Here is a 23627-nt window from a genome sequence, read left to right as displayed (position 1 = left end):
TTCTTAAGCTCATGACATGCTGACTACTGACACATAGTGACCTAGAACCAGACTCATACAATTTGTACCAACATGAAAACATGTCTTGAGATGTCTGATTCCCCTCCCCATTATGCATCTCTGTCCTGTGTCTAGATTATCGCAGAAGCAAGACTGTAATGTCTTTTGAGAAGCAGAATCGTAGCCTGTCACAGTGAAAAGAGACCTGAGAAGTATTCTCTGACTTGGTCTCCTTTTTTCTACTGGTCCTTCTGTTATCTCAGGAACTATATAGCTCAGCTTTGGGGACCAGACCCCCCACCTTAGGTTAATTACATCCTGAGATGGTATTTAGTCCTGTTCCAAAAGGTAATGTTCAATTGGAAATCCTATCTTTCCCAAATTTGCTAATCAGTAATATGTTTTTTTTTTCTTAAGGGGATCTGTGATCAAATGAGTTTGGGAAACTAAAGTGAAGCAAGTTTAAGAGAGGTTTCTTTTTATCATTGCTTCTCTGATTCTGTGCTAACATGCATTATAAAACCTAAAAGGAATGGTATAATACATAGCATTACCCAAGGAACCTTTTTTCCTTCAGCATTGTCTGTATAGACAATGTGGCATGTATATCCTTTCACGCCAGGAGGAAAGAATGGAGCTCCATGAAATATAAGTTTGGGGATGGGAGTGAAGGAGGCAGTTTGGGACAGTTTCTACCTAATGACCACATTTCTTGTAAGAAAGAGGTGAGATCCTCTATTGCTTGTGGGTAGGCAAGTAGAGGCCTTGATGTCCTGGGAAAGTGTCATCTAATCCAAGGAAGAATATCCAGTTGCCCATCAGTTCATGAGTGGATTAACAAAATGTGGTATATGTATACCATGGAGTACTATTCAGCCATAAAAAAGGATGATTAATGCCTTTTGCAACAATTTGGATGGAACTGGAGACCATCCAAAGTGAAGTATCTCAAGATTGGAAAAACAAACACCACGTGTACTCAGTGTTAAGTTGGAACTAACCGATGAGCACACGTGTCCATAGCAGGAAGCAAAACTCAGTGAATACCAAGCAAGGGGGAGCGGGAGAAGAGGAGGGGCAAAAACCTACCTAATGTGGACAATGAACACTATTTGGGTGATGGGCACACCTATAGCCATGACTCAAGCATTACAAAAGTGATCCATATAACCAAAAACATTTGTACCCCCATAATATTTTGAAATAAAAAAAAAAGAACAGAAAATGGCACCATATGGACCTAACTCTCTAGAATCAGCACAGTCCCATTTCACACCAGGCATTTTTTTTTTGAAAATTATTGAGTACTGAGGACATTCTGTGCATGATTCAAACCATGAGTTTATTTAGTGTCCTGATTTCTGGGGTGACATTCTATTTTCCATTGCCTGGAAGAGCTGAGCCATTAGAAGGTGTTCACACTGCAATCTCACACATATTCCTGGGCACTCCATTTTCACATCTGCCAGAAACTTTACTCAGTATAATGAAGCTGGTCATACTTGCTTGGTGTAGCCATTCCCTGAGAATCCCTTAGCCTTATAGAAAACCAAAGAAGATGACTTTCCTCCTCAATTTCTACTCTACAGACCTGTTTCTGTGAGTTCTTTTGTTCTTGCATTTTTATGTCTTTATTTTGTCTTATCTCCTATATGCAAGCTAAATAGTGATAAAAAGGAAAAACATTCTTTTGTTTCTTGTTTCTTTTGTTTTTCATGAATGTGAGGAATTTCTTTCTTTTCAAAAATTTGTTGGATGTGAACTAAGCTATCATACCATGGTGGTGAGCTTCCTGTCTGGTACTTCACTCCCAGTGAACTCCTTGATGGTAGGGACAGAGGTGTTCATCTCTGCATTTCACGCAGACACTAGTGGTGGGTCCAAAGCCAGAGAAAAGCAAGGTCTTATTTCAGAAAGGACACACTGACAGAGGTTTTCAGACAAAGGCCTTCAGCTAACATTTGACATCTTGACTTATGTCTACACAGACAAGTTATTTATCTCATCTTCTTCAGCAAGAGCCATGAATTTTCTTTTACTTTGAATAAAGGCAGTTTTAATAGGCTTATATCCAGTTAATATTCATGAAGCATTACTTTGTGCCAAGCCCTCTCACATAACTTATCTCATTTAATCTGAATCCCAACATGATATCAGGAGCCTCCACATGCCCTTTGTAAGAATAGTGTCTGGTAGGAGTTTTGGAAGCCATTGTCTTAGTGTTAAATACAGCAATTCCTTTCACCCACAGACATTTCACCCACAGAAAGTCTCATTTTGCCCAAAGGCTAATTACAGTGTATGTAATTAGTATTAACCTGATAATTTTTTCTACATCTTCTTCCTTTGTTGCTAAACCCTCGTCTTTAACATCAGCTACATTTCTGGAATCGCCTGTTGGTTTGCATCCACTCTGGGTAAAAAGTCTTGTCTATCTGACATCCAGACCTTTGTTTTACGTGAGAGTAAGCCAACCAAGAATTAAGAATTCTGGTTCATTTTTCTGGCTAGCTGGGAGTTTGCCAAAATCCTCCTCTTTTTTTTTTTTTCAACTATTGTTAAAAATATTTTTAAATGTGTGACTATTCTTTCCTATCTTGTAAGAATATTCTGAACATAATTTAATTTAATGTTGCTTCAATTAAGAATCTTTCATTGCCCTAGGGTCATCCATCTGAACACTCCTTATTTTTGTATGATAAATGCTGAAGTTGAGATAGTTGTCACAGAGGTTTCTATTGTCCCCTGTGCATTATCTAGAATATTTTTCCTTTCAGTTTTTTTTCTAAACTAAGTACTTGATACTAGCTTTTTATCTTACAAATTTCCTTTCTTTCCTGAACAAACAGAGGGAAAATAGGGTTCAGATTAGTTCAGTTGTTCATTTATTGAGGTTTATTATTGAAATGCATATTTGAAGACCTGTCATTTGAAGCAATTTATCTTATAGGACAAATCAAAAGGGGAAAAAATCCTTTGAGAATCAGTTGGTTGGCTTTTCTTTTCTAATAGTATAGCTTTGTAATTGGTCCTTTCTGCTTTGGGGACTACTGGAAATGAGTGTGTATACTCTGTGCATTTCCATGTGCAGAGGCATAATTTTATGTCTATGTGCACAGTTCGGTTGATATCTTTTCTGAAATCAGAAAAGTCTGTTAAAAACCTCTGTGGGCTTTGTAGCTGGATGGATTCAAGCCTTAGGATCTGAGGCCTCCTTGATTGTAAATGGCAGTGATAATGCCTACCTTGTAGGATTGTTTAGGGAGTAGATGAGATGATAGAAATAAAGTGCTTAGTATAGTTAGCGTAGTGACTGACACTCAAAAAATGATAACTATTTTTGTTACTATCCATTCACTTATTGATTAATTCATTCATTCAACATAGATTTATTGAAAGTCTACCATGTGCCAAACATTAGTCTAATAAGATCCATGTGGGTCCTAATAAGACCTACATCCCCATCCTTAAGTAATTTAGGGTCCATTGAAAAATACGTTTAGTTCAACCAACAAGCTTATATCAAATATCAACTGGGGGCCAAGCACTTTGCTTGTTGCCATTTTGATGCCACATGATGGGTGGAAATGACATCTACTTAGGAAGCCAGAATATAGATAGCCTCTGGAAATAACCAAGGACTGGCTCAAGGTAATTTTAAATACTTTGGGAATTCAGAATAAGGGAGGCGGGGTCCTGTTTTTTGGAGTGTTGTTGGCAGAGAGCAGACACATTCAAAATTACAGATCCCTAAATGATTTCTGAATCTCTGCCACAGGTATAGGGAGATCTCATATACACATCTGAGGATGGATTCAACTTAGAAATGATATTGACAGTACAGGTTAATGTCTACAACCAGTGGCCTCATGGAAGTCATGGCTATAAACTTAGTGACAGTCCTCTCTCCTCAAGGGGTGGGTGCTAATGCTGTTCCCTCCTCCTGGAATGCCCTTCTCTGACTATTGCTCTTGACTTCCTGTTGCCTAGCTGTCTCATAATTTTCTTCCACTTCTTTCTGTCTCCTTTTCAAATTAGTCTCAGTTCAGATATTACAATCTCCAGAAAGCTCTCTCTCCTTCTCACTATCATAACACTTAACCATACTCTACTATCATTGTTAATTCATGGGTCTGACTTCCCTACTAGATCAAAAACTGCTTGCTTGCTTCTTCATTCGTCTTCAGTCTCTGCATCCACAAAAGGGATTTGAAGATGACTGATACTAAAGCCCTTTCCAAGACTGTCATACTATGATGCACCAGATCCAGTTTGAAAGGCACAACCAAGTTGGAAGATGGAAAGGGGATATTTTGGAATATATGTTGGAATTAAATAGAAGAATAAGGACTTGGAGATAGTACTAGAAAACCCAGACTGTCTCAAAATCTCAGGCATACTATGCTATATCAGGGAAGTTGTTTAGCATAAAAATTAGCACATATTCAAGAAATCAGGGCACAGCACAAAGTACACTGGCTCTGGAGTCAGAGGAGCTTTGCTATTATTCTCAGCCAAATAACCTTAGGTAAGTTACTTCTCCCTCTGGGCCTTAGTTTCCCCTTCTGTAAAACAAGGATAGAAATACCTGCTTCAGCTGGGCACGGTGGCTCACACCTGTAATCCTAGCACTCCAGGAGGCCAAGGCAGAAGGATTGCTTGAGCTCAGGACTTCAAGACCAGCCTGAGCAAGAGTGAGACCCACATCTCTACTAAAAATTGAAAAATTAGCCAGGTGTCGTGGCACATGCCAGTAGTCCCAGCTGCTCGGGAGGCTGAGTCAGGAGGATCCCTTGAGCCCAGGAGTTAGAGATTGCAGTGAGCTACGATGACACTACTGCACTCTACCCAGGGCAACAGAGTGAGACTCTATCTCAACAACAACAACCAAAAAAAAGGGAAACAGAAACACCGGCTTCAGTGGGTTGTAATAATGTAAGTGAAGTGCCTGACAGATAGTAGGTGCTCAATAAATATTACCTGTTATTTTCATTTCTCAGTTAGAAATCAGGATAAACTAAAACCAGCTGTGAGCATTGGGTCTAAAATAAATATAACTTAGAACCTTTAAAGGAATCTTACAGGTCAGTCTTGCTGACTGCTATAGCATGTCATGACCAAGGGTAGGTCTGGCTTCTGTTTGCATACTTCTAGTCATGCAGCAGCCCACAAGGCAGCCCACCCCCTTATAAAATCATTATTAGAAAGTTCTTCCTTTTATCAAGGCAAAAATAGGCCCCCTCATTTTCTTCTGCCTGACCCTCATTCTCTCCTTTGGAACCCCACAAAGCAAGTCTACCCCTGCCTTCCCATGATGGCCTTTTAAAATATTAGAAGGGACTTTGAGTACCTCTAGAGTCTTCTCCCCTTCAGACTACATGCCTACAGGTCTTTCAGCTGTGTCTTATGGAATCTGATTCTTCTTCCCATCTTCCTCTGGACACAGGTGAAGCTCTGGTTAATTAAAAAAAAAAAAATTTTGCTGGTCTTCCTGCTATTTGGGAGATTGAGGGTGGTTAAGAGTAGGTAATTATGCATGTGACTAGACAATATTCATTCATTCACCCAACATTTACTAGATATCCAACAATGTCATGGACCCTTTGGTAGGTCCTGGGGGTACAGAGATAAATAAAACATCATCTTGGCCCCAAGTTGCTCCCAGTCTAGTGGGGAACAGAGACACATTAAGAGACAGTTTCAAAAGGATCTGTCAGTGATGGCAGGAGCCAAGTATGTTTTGTTCTCTTCTATATTCTCAATGAATGGAATTGTGCCTGGCATGTAACAGATGCTCAGTAAATATCTACAGGATAAATTTAGTGCTTGAATTCAGCCCTCAAGTTGGAATATCATCACTTTGATAGGGGAACTCCATCAAAACTCTACTCCAGCTTCAAAGCCCAGCTCAAATGCTCCCACCTCCAGGAAGCCTTCTCTACTTTGCTCAGTCAGAATCAGCCTCCATTTCCTCTCTGCTCCTGTATATAGCTTTAAAAAAAAAAATCTCTGCTATATTTATTATTTTCACCAGGCTATAATTAGTCCTTATATCTGCCTTTCCCTCCTACATAATAAGCTCCCTGAAGGCAGAAATAATCAATTTCTTGATCATTTTGGGGTCCACCCCTAGCACGCAGTAAGTTACAGTTATTGTGGAATTTGTGTGCCTGACACATATTATGTGTGCCAGTGTAAAGGAAAAGCATTAGAAGCATTCCCCACCTTTAAAGAGGTCAAGACCTCATTGAGGAGATAACACCCACACAGGAAACACTGTAAAGCCGTATCTAATGGAGCCTGAGAGAAGGAAAAGGAGCCAGCATCTACTGAGCATCTGTTATATGCCAGTCACTTTACATGCATTATCACTTTTAATCCTCCCAATAACCCCTTGAAAAAGTAATATTAACCCATTTTATAGATGAGAACACTGAAACAGAAAGAGGCAAAGTAGAAAAGCAAAATTTGGGGGCAAAAAAGTTAGCATACATTAAGTGATTCTGAGAGCTTTCCCATCAGTTTCCCTTCCCTATTACTATGGGTCTGGTGTGTAGTGTTCCCAGAAACCAAGGCACAGGGAGATTAATTTAGTTTAGCCAAGGTCACACAGCAATAAACTGGAGACCTAAAATTCAGACCGACCTCTGACCAACTCCAAGTCTCTTTCATGCAAATGTTTTGTTTCTCATCACACTTTAAAGCAACACTTCTCAGTCTTTAATGTGCATTTAACTCACCTGAGGATCTTGTTGAAATGCAGATTCCAATTCAGCAGATCTGGGGTGGGACCCAAGAATCTGCATTTCTCACAAGGCCTTAGGTGGTGCCAATCACGCTGGCACGGTGCCGAATTTTGAGTAGCAAAGTATACCAGACCTAGTTTGAGGAAATTGTGTGAACTACCAAAAGAAAATAAACCCTCTGAATAGCTGACTATAGTAACACTAGATTTGCAGGAGAAAAGCCAAGACTCAGACTGACCAATACCACGTAAACCTCCCAGAGGTGGGAGGGGAGGGAGCAGAGTCACAGGTGCTCCAGAACTGCAAGGCATCTCCAGTCAGCGTTAAGGAGGAGAAACCCTAACGTGGGTGAGTGCGTCCCCTTGTGTACTTACCTGATGCCATACATTTTGTCACTTGCACCAAAGCCATCCCCTGTGGAGAGAAAGCATGAGCTAAGATATCACCCAGACCTGGGTTGGTTGGAATTCTAGCCCTGGAGCCTAATGGCTGGCTGTCTTGGGCAGATTATTTAGCGTTTCTCAAGCCTCACTTTCCCTGTCTGTACAGTGGGCTTGATGGTGCCCATTTCACACAGGATTAAATGAGGTAACATTAATTACCACTTAGCACAGTGCCTGGCACAAAGTAGGCACTGAATAGATTGTAGCTGCTATTAGTCCCTGTGTTAATATAATCCTCCCGGTGATCCTTTGATTGTGAGGATTAAGGGATTATCTCTATTTTTCCAGATAAGGGAACGTGTTGATAAAGCTTAAATGACTTAATCAAGGTTATACAGCAAGTACGTTTGAGCCACACACACATTTATATATGAAGTAACAACCACACATCTCTCTGACGCCCTCCCGGGTATGCTTAGGTAGAATTGTGGCAGCTGAAAGCAGACAGAGGCATCTCAGAACTGGCAGTGAAGGAGTCCCGGGATTTGCAGTTGGCTGCGGTTAACCGGTGTGTGGCTGTCGCCACGCAGGTGATCTTGAGGTGACTGGGGATTTTATCACGTGCTTTGCGAACAGGGTTTTAGCCTGAGCTAGGGGTTCTAACATCCACAGAAATTCCTTACTCAACTCAGAAGTTTTCAGCAGCAGCTACCCATCTGGCTGCCCCCTCAGGGGTTTTGCAGATGAGGAGAGTAACTGTTAGGCTTCTGGAAAATGATGGTTTTTAAAGAGAGAAAGAGCAAGGTGTGCAGGTTGGCGGTGCAGAAATGCTGAGACTCCTTCTGGCCAGCATCTCTACTGCTGCCATCAAGCGTGAGGTTGTCAGGATCAGAATAATCCCCCAGGACCCCAAGGGCAAGGAAAAATTACTTCTATCCAGAATGGCTGGGAAAATATGGGGTTATAACCAGCTATGATCTCAACACTTTCTAGAGAATGAATATAATAAAAATGCTTAACATAAACTACTGAAGGTAATTTACTTTTTCTTAGATGATTCAAAAAGCCTCTGAGGCATTCAGGACCTCAGAATAGTTGTTAATAACATTTTAGTCCAAATGTAGTAACTGTGGTTATGGCAAAGGGGCACAGGATTTGGAATCAAAAGATCTAGACCAGGGGATCGGCAGACTACACCCCAAGGGCCAAATTGAGCCCGCTGTCTGTTTTTTTAGATAAAGTTTTATTGGAACACAGCTACACTCATTTGTTTACATATTGTCTATGGCTGCTCCACAATGGCAGAGTTGTCATAACAGGGACTATAGGACCCCACCAAACAAACAATTTACTGTCTTGCCCTATACATACAAAAGCTTGCTAGCTCCTGATCTAGACTACAACCTAGCTCTGTGATCTCAGGCAGATCACCATTTTCTCTGAGGTTCGGTTTCCACATCTGTAAATTGATGATTATCTCTCACCCAGGGTTGTTGTGAGAATCAAAAGCAAAAGAATGAAGGGGAAAGCACGTTGTAAACTCAGAATCTCTGTGGAAAGGTGGGCAGGGGTGGCTTTGGTTGTTCACCTGATCCATACCAGAGGAGAACCCACCCAGGACATTCTTTGTGCTTTGTTTTCTAATCTCTTATGTCAGTTTGTTGTCACAGTCTCTCTTTCTTACAAATGCAAAATAAATTCCCCAGGTACCCCCTTATTCCCCCAAACATGCAAAGCATTCTGGTCATAATCACGTTCAGATTTAATAATAGCTTGTTAAAAACCCCTCACCCATGCCTGCTGGACAGGACTACTCAGGACTGGTCACATGTAAGCGTTGTAGGTCACCTGGGCATCACGGAGTCAGATGCTCACTAGTTTCTAAATTTTGGAAATAGTCTTCATTTCATAATATCTTATTTTTTCAATAAACATAACTTCAATTATTTCATTTTTCTAATTTGTTCAACTTGCCATCAAAGTAAACTGATAAACTGGGAACAAAAATAAAGTTCGTTTTCATTTTCTATTCTGAAAATACTGTTGCCATACCTATATGCTCAAATCTTGCTACTGCTGATAAAGGAAGACAATGTAGCTATTTGGGAAAAAAAAAAGCATAATAAAAAGACATTATCTTTTTCTGGAATGCAGATACATAGACATTTAGCTCTAGGTTCCAGACTGGGTCCCCAGGCTCTCCCAGCATGGTGGCTTTCTTGGTCCCCATGGAAAAAGTGTTGGTATTTTTTGTGAACATGTTTTATCTATATTTTTCCATATATGCTTATGTACAGAACTGCAAATCTAAAACCCATCACTAATATACAGCCACCAAAATTAAAACATAAATTTTTTGCTCATTTTGCTCTCTCCCCCACTACTAAAACGGTTTCTAAGAGAAATGAGGCTTGGGTTTTTATATTTTCTACCTAGGGATTTAATTCTCTCTAGGGCATTTTTAAAAAGAATTCTTAGATCCATAGAGTATTTTTTATTAGACTTAGCTGGACTCCTCCTATGATGGCGAGAAGCATGTTAAGAAAGCCTGTTCATGAACTAGGCTAACCACAGGTAGTTTCATTGTGCTGCGAGTCTATCTCATATCTTTCAATTCACAGGCAAGGTTTTCTGCCTCTGTCCTCCTCTTATGCAATACAATGTTCTGTTTTAGAGTTTGCAGTTTATTATTTTATATCAAGGAGAATTGTCATTTTCTTTTCCCTTTCCTTTCAGAAAGGATGTTCTACTAGTTTTCAGTTTTCTCAAAAGCACCCTTATTCTTGATGTTAAATGCAGTCTCTCTCTAAACCTAGAGCTGGTGATGATAACACAGTAGTGTTAATTGCAGTCAGGAACTAAGGTGATGGTGGATTGAGGACTGATACTGGCAGGTGGGTTGACATGACACGTCTTTCTGGGCAAGAGTCCTTTCCTCACTTGACCTTCAGAACCTTCCTAGGATTTGAGGCTGAAAGTGTTTTCCTTCTTCTGGAAGCAAATGTCTAAAAGAAAGATAAAATGTAGAATGTAAAAATCATTATGTACTGTATTTATATTAGATTTCCATCAATATACAAATAATTTTAGAAAGAAAGCCAGTGTATTAGAAGCATGTACCACTAGTAAGCATGACATATTTTTCCACATATATTCCATCAGTATGATGAATTAGGCACTATTTTAGTGTGAGTTAGGTCTAATGTTTGCAGGTATGTGGTGAATGTTTTCTTTATTTTGTTTTCATTTTTCCCTTTAATTTTACACAAATTAAATTGGGCTGGATAGACTGACCATCTGACTAGTTTCCTAGAACTTATGTATAAGGTTTATCATTGAGGTAATTGTTTTTAAAATGCCCTTTAATAGCATATGGTGTTTTAAAAAAGTGATTATAAGAATATTTTAGTACAGCAGTTTTTGAGGCTTCTCATATATGCAAGGTAAATATGAGAAATTTACATGATGAAAATGAAGTTAATTAGGTGAATTTAGTTAGGCTTGATGAGGTGGAGCCAAATTTAGGATAAATGATATTTTTAAACCAATGAAATTAGTCTCTTGTATTTTGTGTTTGCAGAATGAAGTTTCTCAGAACATGTGGCAGGGTCTTGTAATTCACACACCTCTCTCTCTCTCTCTCTCTCTCTCTCTCTCTCACACCACTCACACACTACACTTACACAGTGAAAAGGAAAGAGAAGGACCAGCAGCTGGAGTGTGCACAATATTCTCTCTTCCCTCTTCAGTTACTAATTTTGTCTTGTGAAGGGCCTATCTGGCAAAGTTTGCCTCTGTCTTTCCTATTCTAACCCTGTTCTTCCAAAACACCGAGGAATATTCTAATGAAAGGTGGTGTCATTTTGGGTTTTTCATTTGGGGAACAAGTGCCATTGAGTTTCCTTATGATTCTCTTTGCTTCCATCCTATAAAGGATAACAAAGTCACCCATTTTCTGATCCAGAACCCAACTTGTTTTCCCAGGTTCCCTCCTACAACCAACACAAACACAGACATTTACCAGCAAAACAGAAGCTGTTGGAAAGATTTTTTGGCTGCTGAAATGGGCTCCTGTCACCAGGACATGGCAGGCTTTTTGCTGTATTGTCTCCCATCCCTGGCCCTGGTACTCCAAAGAGAGGTTTATGTAATCAGTCTTTCCTGACATGTGACGTCCTGTCATTTTCCTCCCCCAGCGGCTCTGCTGCCACCCACAAATCAATAACATTGCCTGGGAAGTTCAAGCTGGTTTTGCAGCCACCCCAAGCTCTGTGTTTCTTAAAGGGTATGTCAGAATATGTAAAGTTTCCTAATGATATTTCTGGCTGATGACACATGGCAGAGCTGATGGACTATTTATAATCAGTGGCACGATCGCAAGCACATTATTTTTATTTCACTTAGGGGGGAGCCCTGTCACTTGCTACCTCTCTTTGCAGACAAGTTGATGCCGTCTCCACCTAAAGTAGCTAGATCCTCTTTGCATGGTGTTTGCACTCTTCCCCTTCTGTTAGGAGCTCCCCAGCAATTTCCAATAGGAACCCTCCCTCCTTTTTTTTTTTTTAATTGTTCTTTGGCTGAAGGGATGATAGGGGCAAAGAATGATTTGTAGCAACTGCTTTAAATTCTGGCCATGCCCGCATTCTTCACTATACACGTCTTCAGTCTTTGCTGCTTAGATCCTGCTACATCCCTCTGAGTGTGGGTGTGGCTGGCATAACTGAGGCAATAGACACAGCTACTGCATCCGGCACTTGCCCCAATTTTACAGGACTAAGCAGACCGTTAAGCATCTTTTGTTGAGCACCTACTGCATTCTAAGCAATGTACTTGGTAGGCATTTTATGTGTAATTATCTCACTAACTCTCTCAAACCTGTCTGAGGTAAGTGCTGTTATCTCCAGAGAAGAGATCTGGGAGGGAAATGGGGGATTAAATGACCTCTTCAAAGATACATAGCTGATAGGGAATGTCCCAGGACTCTAGTTCAAGTCTTTTCTAACAAACCACACCTGCTGTCTTCCACTACCCTGTCCTACCTCTTCCTGATATGTGGCACTTGTATATCTTGTGTGGATGTGCAGGGACACTTACCCATTTTTAGACTGGGCACCTCCTGTGAGTTTAAAGACCAACAGGAGTGAGAGCTGGAGGAATTGGAAACCTCTCAGTCTGGGGGTAGAGCCTGGTATAAGAGGAACCATATACCAGAGGAGAGTTTTGACTCACTGCAGTGGGAAGTGTTGCCTCTATAAAGATACTGAGTGTGCTCTCTTTCTCTCTCTCTCTCTCTTTCTCTCTCGTTCTCTTTTTTCATGTTTCCACAGGACAGAGTTTAGGGTATGGATTTGTTAACTATATTGATCCAAAGGATGCAGAGAAAGCCATCAACACTTTAAATGGACTCAGACTCCAGACCAAAACCATAAAGGTAAGAAGTGATGCGCCAGCTCCTAATTCAGCAGGCACTGGTTAAGTTTCATTCCATTGATCTAATAAATCCAGGCTATTCGGGAGCTGAAGTCGTGCTTTTTATTTATTCAGAGAACATTCACTGTCCCCTCTACTAAGTGAGGGACACAGGCTATTATAGGAGAGTGAGGTGAGGTTTGAATAGAGGGAAGGGCCTATGAGCTGTTGGACCTCCAATCCAGAGGACAGATGAGGTATTTGGGATTTAAGACCCCACCAAGAGGTCCTGTGGGCCTGAGTCTGCAAACATGGTCAGAATGGAGCCAAGGGAAGAAGCTGAGGCACAGAAGCTGTTCCAGGCAGAGGAAACAGCACATGCAAAGCTGTGAAAATGTAAGACATTGTGAATGGCCAACCACATATAAATAAATAGTATGACCTAAGTTTGGATGGGGAGGTGAACAGACGAGGATGGGAGGTGGGCAGGGCCAAATTAGTGGACCATGTGTGTCAGGCTGAGCAGCTTGGCTTTACCTAAGGGTGGATAGGACCCTCCTAACAGAGGTTTGAAAAGGAAAAATCTGTTATAAATAAACACACTAATGTAATAGGGACGAGTACTATAATAAAATCGATGAGAACATAGTATGGGAAAGACAGAAAAAGTAACATTTCAGCAATCTGAACATAATCAGGTGGGTAGGTGATATCTCAGGAAGGGTTGTTTTAAGTCAAAAAAGAAAACCTGTGACCCAGAGCCCGCTCCTCAAGAAGGAGGTTTAGGTTTCTGTGGCTGGATTGTTGTGCTCTCTGTTCAGACTTCACTTGTGGGATCCTTCAGGAGGTGATGCTGTTTGCTGGGGGGCTCCCCTAGGGCAGCTGGTAGTGGGTCTCGTGAATGGAGCCTTCCTCCCTCTTGGCCTCCCTTCCCCTTCTTCCCCCACCTCCGGGCAGCGTCCTGTTTAGGGGCAGCTGCCAGCCAATTAATGAGTCCCATCCTTCATAGCCTATTAAACCGCAGGGAAGTGTCTCCTGGGCGCTCTTATCCTCACGACAGCAGGTCTGACGCAAAGTAGGACAAAAGAGAAACCTCTCCCAGAATGGAAATCTATAGATGGCACCAGCTCTCAGCATCTGAAAACACAAAACCAGAAAGAACTTTTTAGTCCAACAAAGCTACTTTTCCAACATCCAGACTGACAGAGACTACTGGTATAAGATAATCTTAGTTGGGAGGTAATCAAAACAAAAACAAAATACAGCAAAACCTTTCTCTATTTAGAATATGTTATGTGATTATCTTTCTTTCTTTTTAAAGCAGCTTTACTTTTGCAATTGAGTTTAGCTTATTTCTGAAGATGATTGCTTTCCCTGAACTCATACAGTCTGGTACAAAAGCCCCCAAAATGGGCCTGATTCAGACTGCCTCAGTCTGGGCTTAGAATCAATTCCTATGAGTTCTCTAAGGGAGAAATAATCAAGAGTTGTTTAATTATAGGCTAGTCCTCTGAGAGGCAGGAGGATTAATTTCTTTCAAAAGAAAAACATACCTATTTTTATGCTTTAAGTAAAGAAGGGATACTCATGTCACCTGACTCTTTGATGAGGCCTCACTAGATTGAGAACTGTATTTGTGGGTTTGATTGATTTTCTGTGCTATCCAGTTCAGCATTAGAATGTCAAACATTTACTCTTCCCTTGACGGACACATTGACCTTGAACTAAGAAAGGTGCTTTTCTTTCCTCTACAGTTTTCTTGAAACCCAAATTCTTCTCCAGGGGCTTAGGATCAAATAATCAGCCTTCTGTCCTGCTTTTTCTTTCTTTCTTTCTTTTTTTTTTTTTTTTTTAAGTATTCCATAGGGCCATTGGGGTTTCCCCAAAGACTGAGTGAACCTGGCTTTTCTGGTCTCAGAATGCACCCCCTGGCCTATCATGCCATCAGGTGCTTTATCTAAGTGGATCTTAGAGACAAGGAATATTGATTATTATCTTTCTATGAAGAGCCTGTCTGCTTCCTTCCCTTACCTATATCCCTTTCTCCACCCCCTCACCCAGCCTGTGTTCACCCTGTATCAAAACGCTGCCAACACATTTGCACTCAGCGGTAACATGGGCTTCTGAGGCACTATAGGATTCAAAATGCACAATGCCACAGCTGAATCAATAATTTCCATTCTCTACTATGAATGAAAATTTAATGTGCAAACCTTGGGATTTCAGCCCTTTCATTAAAGCAGTTTATTTGCCATACTAAAAATTAAGTTTGAGTGATAGGTTCCTTTATTAACTTTTCTTCCCTTTCCTAAAGGGACACAGTGTTTAAGGTAAAAATCATATTAAAGGGTAGAAAAAAGCAAACTCTTTTTGTGCGCTGTTAATAGTCTCATCATTTATTAATTTTTTTTTAAATTGCTTTTTTGCCTTTCAGGCTACTGTTTACTTCTGCTTCAGTTTGCTTTGATAAGTGACATGAGATTTATCTCTTTGCTCTGACTCCCATGAAGGAATAGATAACTTGCCTATCTGGAAAAAAATGCATACCTTTTTTGGAAGCATGCATTACAGAGATCTCCTGAGAACCATCTAGACATGTTTGTGAACTTTTGTCAAGTTTGTCCCTCCTTTTCACATTTCTGGAGTGCTTCATGCAAAACACACTACTTTTGTAAGTGTAATGCACAAAATAGGTGCAGGCAAATCAAGAGTTAATTCCTAAGCTGTGAAGGTTAATTATTAACAGCTAGATTCAGGGATAGTTCTGGAAAGCCAGGAGGGAGTGGTGGAGAATGTAGTGAGTGGTAAAGAGGACAGCTATTCTGTTACTGATGATGATTGTCTAAACCCAGTGTGTTGCCAGATCTTCCAGTGTTCAGTAGAAATAGAAATCTAGATTTTTTTTTCATGCCAATCTCCTAATTTTATAAATGTTGGAAACTTACTCAAAAAATTTTAAGAATTATGCAGGTGGGCTAAAAAGAACTTAATAGTTGACCTATGGACAGGCAGTTTGCAACCTCTGAACTTAAATGTAAATGCAAATAACTGTTTTGCACTTGGCAGTGAATGGCTCATTATAGGGCTACTACAGGTTGAGCATCCCTAATCGGAAAATCTGAAATCCAAAATGATCCAAAATTAGAAACCTGTATGACAAAGGAAATGCTCATTGGTACATTTCAGATTTTGGATTTTCAGATTAAGGATGTTGAACAAAGTATAATGCAAATATTCCAAAATAAAAAAAAAAATCCAAAATCTTGTTGTCCCAAGCATTAGGGATATTCAACATGTGGTAGGAGATACCCACAAACAATGGTTCCTTGTCAACAAATATCCATTTCGCCTTTTTTAAGAGGGATGTCATATAACTGTGTGAATACTGACAGCATGAAGAGGGCAGGGCCAGACCTCTGTTTTCTAGAAGCATACAATCTAGGCCTTGATAGCATCAAAGCAGAGAAAAAACATGATGCATAATTAAGCCCCCAATGGGTAGTGTGGATGGTGACCCCAGAGGAATTGTTCTTTGGATCATAACTTCTATGTGGGAAAAGTTTCCCACCCCACACTTCAGAGAGATGAAGTGACTTGTCCAAAGCCACACAACTGGCTGCCAGTTGTGCTGGAGTTAACATCCAAAGGGCCTGTGAAGGATTCTGCCAGAAAAAGAGCTGCTTAATGTGTTAGCATGAGCTTGAAATAATAATAATAATGATAATACCTTATATTGAATATTCACTCTGTCTCCGATGCTACCATAACCCTTTTACATGCTTGATATCACTTAATTTTTGAAATATCCCTGGGGCTAAGTGTTTTACACACATCAGGTCTAATTCTTAAAATAGCCCTGTGAGGAGGTACTGTTATCTTCTTTAGACAAATGAGGAAACTGAGGCCCAAAAAGGTTTAGAGACATATCCAGGATCACACAGTTGGTAAGTGAGATCTGGAGTAAGAAAAAACATTTTAAAAATAACTCTCTGGCAGTAGGTCTTAAGTGTTGGAATGTCACACTGCCTGCTTGCTCAGCAGCACGTGCATTCTGTGAGGATGTGTGGGTGTGTGTTTGGCTCTGCACACACATGGGTTATACTCCCTGGAATGGGAAGGAGATATAAAAAGCAAACAAATGAATTGTGTGGCTCCTCCAGGTTCTTTAGTAAACAGACTTGTGGCTCAGGGCTTCTGCGATCCACCTGGGGACAGACCTGACTTCAGATCATTTCTTCTTGGGTCCCTGCTTTCCAGGCTCTGTGCTGGGTCCTACGATTTAGGTGAACCAGAGAGCCGTGGAGTGTGGACCACGGGCTTACATTCTGTAGCCTGCCAAAGCAGACTGGAGCACTACCTGGGAAACTGGGTCACTTTTCAGCATTTCAACCCTGAGCTCAGTGGAGATGATTTGGCCCATTTAAGGATTTGGGGGTGTTGTTTGGTTAGCATTTTTTTTTCCAGTTGTCTCCAACAGGGATCACTTTAGACTCTGGAAATGGCTGTGGATTCTGAAAAATGATTCCCAGTACTCCTTGACCCCACACCGGATGCCCATCCCAGTCTTGACTCTCTCCTGGGCTCTAAAAGAGCAGCTTCTGAATTTATACTAACTTCAGCTTCTTACTAAGAAGCGCTTAATTGAATCCAGTTGCATTTGGGTCCAGCTCTGTCACATTAATTAGGAACAAAAAAAAGTAGATGGTTCTGTAGTACCTTCAAAAAAGGAATATGTTTACCAAAGGTCCGGATTGATAGTAAAGTTACACTGAGAACCTTCAGTATAAAGTGATCCAAAATGGAAGTTGAGGGTTTTTTATCACTTCCATTAAACCTTTCAGAATGGTGAGACACCTGTTTGGGTTTTCACCTAAATGTGAGAGAGCAGGAGTATAGAAGTGTTCACTGCTGGCTCTGTCTCTGGAAGCTCCTGTACCGTGGGGGACACAGACATGCAAAGGGCCATCTGTAATGCAGGGGATGGGGGTGGTCATGGGGCTGCAGACATTCCCGTTCGATGCTGGGGGTGCGAGGAGATAGAGAGCTGTTCAAGGTTTGAGCAAGGAAGGGATCTGGTCAAAGTTAATTTCCAAGAAGATTCATCTGTCAATGGTGTGCCACGTGGGGTGTTTGATGCATGAAACCAGCAGCTTGCAGGCTACCATGGTAGGTTTTTGTCAGCCTTAGACTTTGGATTTCATCAGCTCTGTTAGGCGCTTTATTCACTCATTTTAAAAGCAAGACACGCTTACTTGTAAATAATTTGGACTATACAGAATCATATCACGAAGGCAGTATCAGCCATTCCCAAAGCAATAGTGTTAAATTAACATTTTTACATATTAACGTCCTTTTTTCATTGCATTACATGTTTACAAATGGCTTAGTGATTTACCATTTTCTAATAATTACATTAAGCTCTTACTCAAATGATAAAAATGTGACTTTAAATAAAACGTTTCCAAAGCACAGGTCTGGAGAGTGATTTCAGGACTGGATCTGGGATGCAGTAGCAAAAGGGCCGCTTCTGCCACTCTGAGCAAACCCGGAGAGCTGGCACGCAGTCAGGCAGTGGGGTGAGAGAGTCAGAAAGATGCCTTATCACCAGGCAGCAGCCCATGCTGGAGGGAGCAGGAGTGGAGACCGGGAAGGTGTGTAAGCGAAGGAAAAATTTCCCTTCTCTGGAAGGAGAGTGAGCTCCTTTATTCCCGCCTCTCCTCCACCTCCTTGTTATGATGCCGCTTAACCATTTCTCCATTTTCGCTTTATTCTTCTAATAGCACTAACGGTGCCTCCAGGGGATCTTTCCACACTTGAGCTCTGCAGGTTCCAGTTCACCCCTCCCACTGCTTTCTCTTGCCAGGGGTCATCAGGGAGCTGCGCTTCCCCCTCCTCCCTCCTTCCACCTGCCTTGCTAAAGGCCTCCATTCCGCTGAGGCATCTTTCTTTGCACTAGGCATAAGCAATTATTTCTCCTATCACTGCTCTTAATGCTTCCTGGAGAGTTAGCAGATCAGTTTTTGCTGACGGATATCACCCCACCCAGAAATGATGGACTGCCTCCCTCAGTCTTGTTAATAATAAAAAGGTGTTTTCTCTCCTCCTCCATTACTGCTACAGTCAGAGCCTGTGCCGGAGCACTTCCCTGCCAAGGTCAGCAGGGGCAGCTGAATCACTGAATCCCCAAGGAGCCAAGAGAGGGCACGTGGCATCGCCAACGGAAACTGGAGACACGTTCACCCCAGTCGTACCAGCTGCCCTCTCTTTCTTGTGGGAGATTTTATTTGGGTGCTCTGCTTCCCACTGCCCTGTTAACTTCCTTTTGAGTGAATAATCTCAAATAAAGGGATAGGAGTTGGAGAGATGGAAATACAGTTCCCTGCTCTCTCACCCAAGTGAAGTCAGTATGGCCCTGGCATATTAAAGGTCATTCGTAGTGTCCTGTGTCTAGATTAAAAAAGAAAATTGGACACGTACAGGTTGGAAGGACACTTAGGTTTTCAGAAGTATGCAGAAGGGGGCCTGGGGGCTTTAGCTGTCTGCAAACGTAAAAGAAGCCAACAGTGTGATGTGAGCTACTTTCAAAAAAAATAAGCACACTCTTGGCTATGTTAGTAGAATTATAGACTCTGAATCACAGAAAATAGTGGTCCTTTCTTTTCCACTCTGGTCAGCCCATCCTGGTGTCTTATGTCCCATTTTCATTTTCATGTTTTGAAAAGACCTGACACTCTAAAGGTTGTCCAGAGGTGCCAAAGAGGACTCTGCACCCACATATTCACCCCACAATGGTTGCTTTTCCATTCTCTAGGAAAGAAAATTCTTTCAGTCACTCCCAGGCATTAGTTCAATCCCGTATTTCAAAAATCTGGGAAGAGAACCTGTGTAGCTACTTATTTGCCTTGGGTGGTAGTGAGTCTCTGATCATCAGAGTATTCAGATGGAGTCATTAGGGATGATGTAGAAGGGATTTCAGTCTCAGAATGGAATCTGACTGTATCATCCTAAAGGTTCCTTCTAGCTCTGAGATGCTGTAACTTTGTGTTGTTTCTGGACCTAGAGATGCTCTGTCCAGTATAGTAGCAACCAGCCACATAAAGCCATTTATGTCTATTTACATTTAATTTTAAATTAATTAAAGTGAAATAAAATTAAAAGTTCCATTTATTAGTCACACTAGCCATGTTTGAAGTGCTAGCCATGTAGCTAATGGCTACCATATTGGACAGCACAGATATAGGACATTTTCCTGATCCAAGAAAGTTCTGTCTGACAGTGTTAGCCTAGAACATCAGTGGCCCTAAAGATTGAAGAATCACTTCTCCATGGTGCTCATGCAGGCTTAGGGCAGAACAGCTGATCTATCAAAGATCATAGAGCACCACAACCCTCTTCCCTTCTCCCTTTTTGTCCATTCAAAAGAGCTCTGAGTTTAGAGAGTCAAGTTCCACCTCTGTCAAAAACTGCGAGGGATGACCTTGGGCAACTTATTTTACTTCTCTGGACTTATTTCCTTGTCTGCAGAATGATTCCTTCAGTCTACCTAATAAAATATTTTAGCGTGATCTTTCCAGCTTGGTTACTTTCCAGGGAAAGTAAGAGTGTGTGCCAAGCACACGGCTTTTATTTCACTGTTCAAGTTAGCATGGCATAGGGGAAAGATCCCAGAACTTGGGGTTGTATACTGGTTTGTCTTTTAGTTCAGCTGTGTGACCTTGGACAAGTATTTGATCTCACTGAGCTTGTCATCTTGCAAATGGAACTAATGATATCTGACTTGTAGGTAATCATAGCTCATAATGCATGCTCAAGAAATGCTCCCCAAGATGAAGATGATGGTGAATAAGGTTATCCCTAAGGTGAAAATTACATGAGGGGAGGGCAGGACTTTTTTCCATCTACATGTTTCAGAGATGCATAAGAGAGTAAAGAATGAGTCGAATATTACTAAGACTCAGGCAACATATGGAAAAAGCTTTGTATAGCAGAAAGCATAACGGAGCTTCCAAGTGGCCACAGTAATCATATCAGTCTTTCATAAAGCAGGAGCTAGGAGTTGCAGTTTAGTGAAGAGACTGAGTCTGGATCCCTGAGTCCGAGAACCAGCTCTTCCACTAACCAAGCCATGAAACCTTTAGCACACCTCTCCCTTTTCAGGGCCACTAGACAGAAAGAACCTCATAAGTACTAAGTAAGCCTGTTCGATAATTTGATGGACATTTTAAAAGAAGTTGCAAGATACATGAATCTATCATCACACCTTTTTTGTTCTTTAAAAGAAATATTTATCTAGCCTATTGTGTGCCAGATACTCTTATGATATTCTTGGATACTCTTTAACTTCATGATTGTTTCTAGCTCCTTCTTCACATCAGAGACAGCTCCTGGGAAATAAGCTAAAACCCACTGCATAAAGTATAGTATACATTTCATTTCAATTCAGAGAGCATTTTTTGAGCTCCTGCCCTAGGAAGGCTTTGAGACTAGATGCCATAGGGGGTCTGCAGAGATCACTGGAATGTTCAGACTAATAGGGCAGGTAAGATGTTGGCACAGATGGCTATGATGGGAGGCAGGGTGTGTGGTAGCTGCTGCCACTGAAACGTGTGCCCTCTGTAGACTCTGAGGAGAGAACAGTCATTTGTGCCTGGGCCTGATGGAGGAGGCGGCATTCAGGCTGGGCCTAGAAGGATGGGTGGGGAATTTATTTTGCCATGATGATGAACAAACAGCAAGAACAAAGACATGGAAGTCAAAACCTTCAGGGCATATTCAGAAAACTGTGACCATGTTTTTGTTTGAACTAAAGCATAGGGTGCATGAAGGAGTAAGGAGATGAAAGGTTAGGCCAGATTCCAGAGGGCTTTGAATGCCAGGTAAGGGATTTAGACTTCTGTCGCAAAGTGTTAAAGAACCATTGAAGGTTTTTTGAGCAGGAAAAGGTGGCACGATCAGAACTCATTAGAAATGTTGTCATCGGGTTTTGCCCTGATGAAAGAATAGCATGTATCAGGTGGCAGGTAGGGGAAGTATAAAGAGTGGTGCTAAGCAGATGTCTATCCTGCCTGTGGGTGGGGCTGCAGCCACAGGCAGAGGTAAACTGATCCTCACAATCAAAGCTGTTGTTTCCAGGAGCCAGCTGTCTTCTTTCTTCTCTCCCTGCTCCAGGAGGTGGGATTGGAAGTCCCTGGAACGGTTTGCTCCTAGAGGGCCCTGGCAGCACCAGTGTCTGTTCTGTGCTGCCATTCTTCTGGTCTCTTTGGAGTGAATGCTCCCTGGGGACCTGTCCGCTCTAGGGAGTTTGTATTCACTCAGAGAATAGGGTGTTACAACAGATTGGGGAAAATCTGCAGCCTGATTTTCTGAAATGATTGGTTTGTACGTATGTCTCCTCTGCTAGACTAATAGTCCTACATATCAGGGACTGTTGTACTCATTTCTGCACCCCCCGTGTCTAGCATAAGGCCTGATTACATAGTGATCTATCAAAGCCACTGTTTATTGAGCACTTACTGAGTACCAGGTGTTGTGCCTAGGAATCGTACATGCATTTTCTTCTTTAACTCTCAAACAGCTCTGTTAGAGAGTTTCTAAACTGTGTTATTCAAGTGATGCAGCTCAGAAAGGTTAAGCGACTTACCCCCTGGCATATAGCTAGTAAGTGTCAGGATTCAAATCCACATCTCTCTAACCCCAAAGCCCTTACTCTTAATCTCTGCCTCCTTTCTGTTCCAGAGCAGGTTCTCAATCTTAGTTAAAGAAACATAAACAAGAACTCCTTTGGAGGGACTGTCTAAAAATACAGTTACCTGATACTATGATGAGCACCTGTCAATGAGACCCTCAAGATAAGGGATAATGAGGGCAGGAATGTTGCTTCTGGGGTGTGGAGATGCAATAATAGTAGGAGAAGAATGGAGGCTACAGGGGAGACAGATGCGAACTCAGTAGAAGGAAGAAGTTTTCCAACAATCAGTGATGGCCAATGTTGGTGCAGGATGATGCCTCATGAGGTGGTGAGCTTCCTGTCTTTGGGAGTGTGTAAGATGGATGGCCACCTGTCTTGGGTCCCGCTCTGAACCTTTGAGGTTACTTCCAACACCAAGTTTGTGTGAGGCAGATTTCGGGAATAGTACTTTCTATTGAGATCACCAGTGTCACCTTCTGCCACCTTTATCTCCACTTACCACAAACCATGGTTACAGAGATTAGCAGTTTTGTGAATAGAATGCCTAGCTCATGAAAACATCCAGTCAATGGCAGAGGTCATGTCATTATTGTAATCTGAAAGGACCCAAAAAATGGCATTGCTGTTTTCCACACCCAAGTTCTAAACCAATTAAGAGGTAAGGCAAAAGAGAAAAGTGTTTGAAATCCTAAGGGCATCTTCATTAATTAATTAAGGCCTGGATGGGTTATGTGGACACAATGAGCTTCCTAACACCAGGCCCTACTCTTTGACAAACTGACACCCTGTCACAGGGGCTCCAGTCCCCACAGCCTCCCCATGTGACAGCAGAGCCTGCCCCTACAGAACTGAGAGCCTGGAACAGAATGCACTTCTGGCTGGCATCTGGCTCCCAGGAGCGAGGAAGCAGGCAGTGTCTGAGCCTCATGTGCCCATTTCTTCTATTAAAGCCTCCATTTAGAGCAGTCACTCCACCTCCCCTGGAGAAGAGTGAGTGAAGGGATAGAAAAAGGCCTTTGCTGCTACTCCAGGGGGCTCCTCCACATGGAAGGAAACACCGGGAGTGGGAAATGAGTATCCTCCTGGCAGGAACAGCCCTCCGTGCTGCACTCTTCATTTGCTTGTTTACTTCCCTCACCAGACTGTGGAGTCCTTGAAGCAGAGACACTCCCTGCACCCATCCCAGCACCTGGCATCAGGAGATGTTCAGGAAGGGCAGGAAGAAATGAACTCTCTCCTCTTCTAGCCCCAGTGCTGCCCTCAAGGAGCCCCTTTCCAGGGCTGGGAAGGATGCCTTTTTCTCTCATTTTATCCTCCTCATTGCACCTGAGGTCACGCCTTTGTCATGTTTTCCATGTCCTCTCCATTGTCTATATTTTGGCGGGTCAGACAAGAGGCGAG

The 23627-nt window shown here is 41.8% G+C and overlaps 1 protein-coding gene across 12 annotated transcripts in view; it reads left to right on the top strand.

Moving 5' to 3' along the window:
• The window catches only part of ELAVL4 (ELAV like RNA binding protein 4), a 141277-nt gene that overhangs the window by 103753 nt on the left and 13897 nt on the right, over positions 1–23627 (top strand). For all 12 annotated transcript variants that reach the window (XM_045546451.1, XM_045546448.1, XM_045546453.1 and 9 more), the window contains one exon: positions 12457–12560. In XM_045546451.1, the coding sequence (XP_045402407.1) occupies positions 12457–12560 (104 nt within the window). The remainder of the gene's footprint in view (positions 1–12456; positions 12561–23627) is intronic.

Source organism: Lemur catta, chromosome 3 (assembly GCF_020740605.2).
Source record: "Lemur catta isolate mLemCat1 chromosome 3, mLemCat1.pri, whole genome shotgun sequence".
In the NCBI taxonomy this organism is placed as follows: Eukaryota; Metazoa; Chordata; class Mammalia; order Primates; family Lemuridae; genus Lemur; species Lemur catta.
Note: the sequence above shows the minus strand (reverse complement) of the source record. Positions and strands in the feature narration are given on the sequence as shown.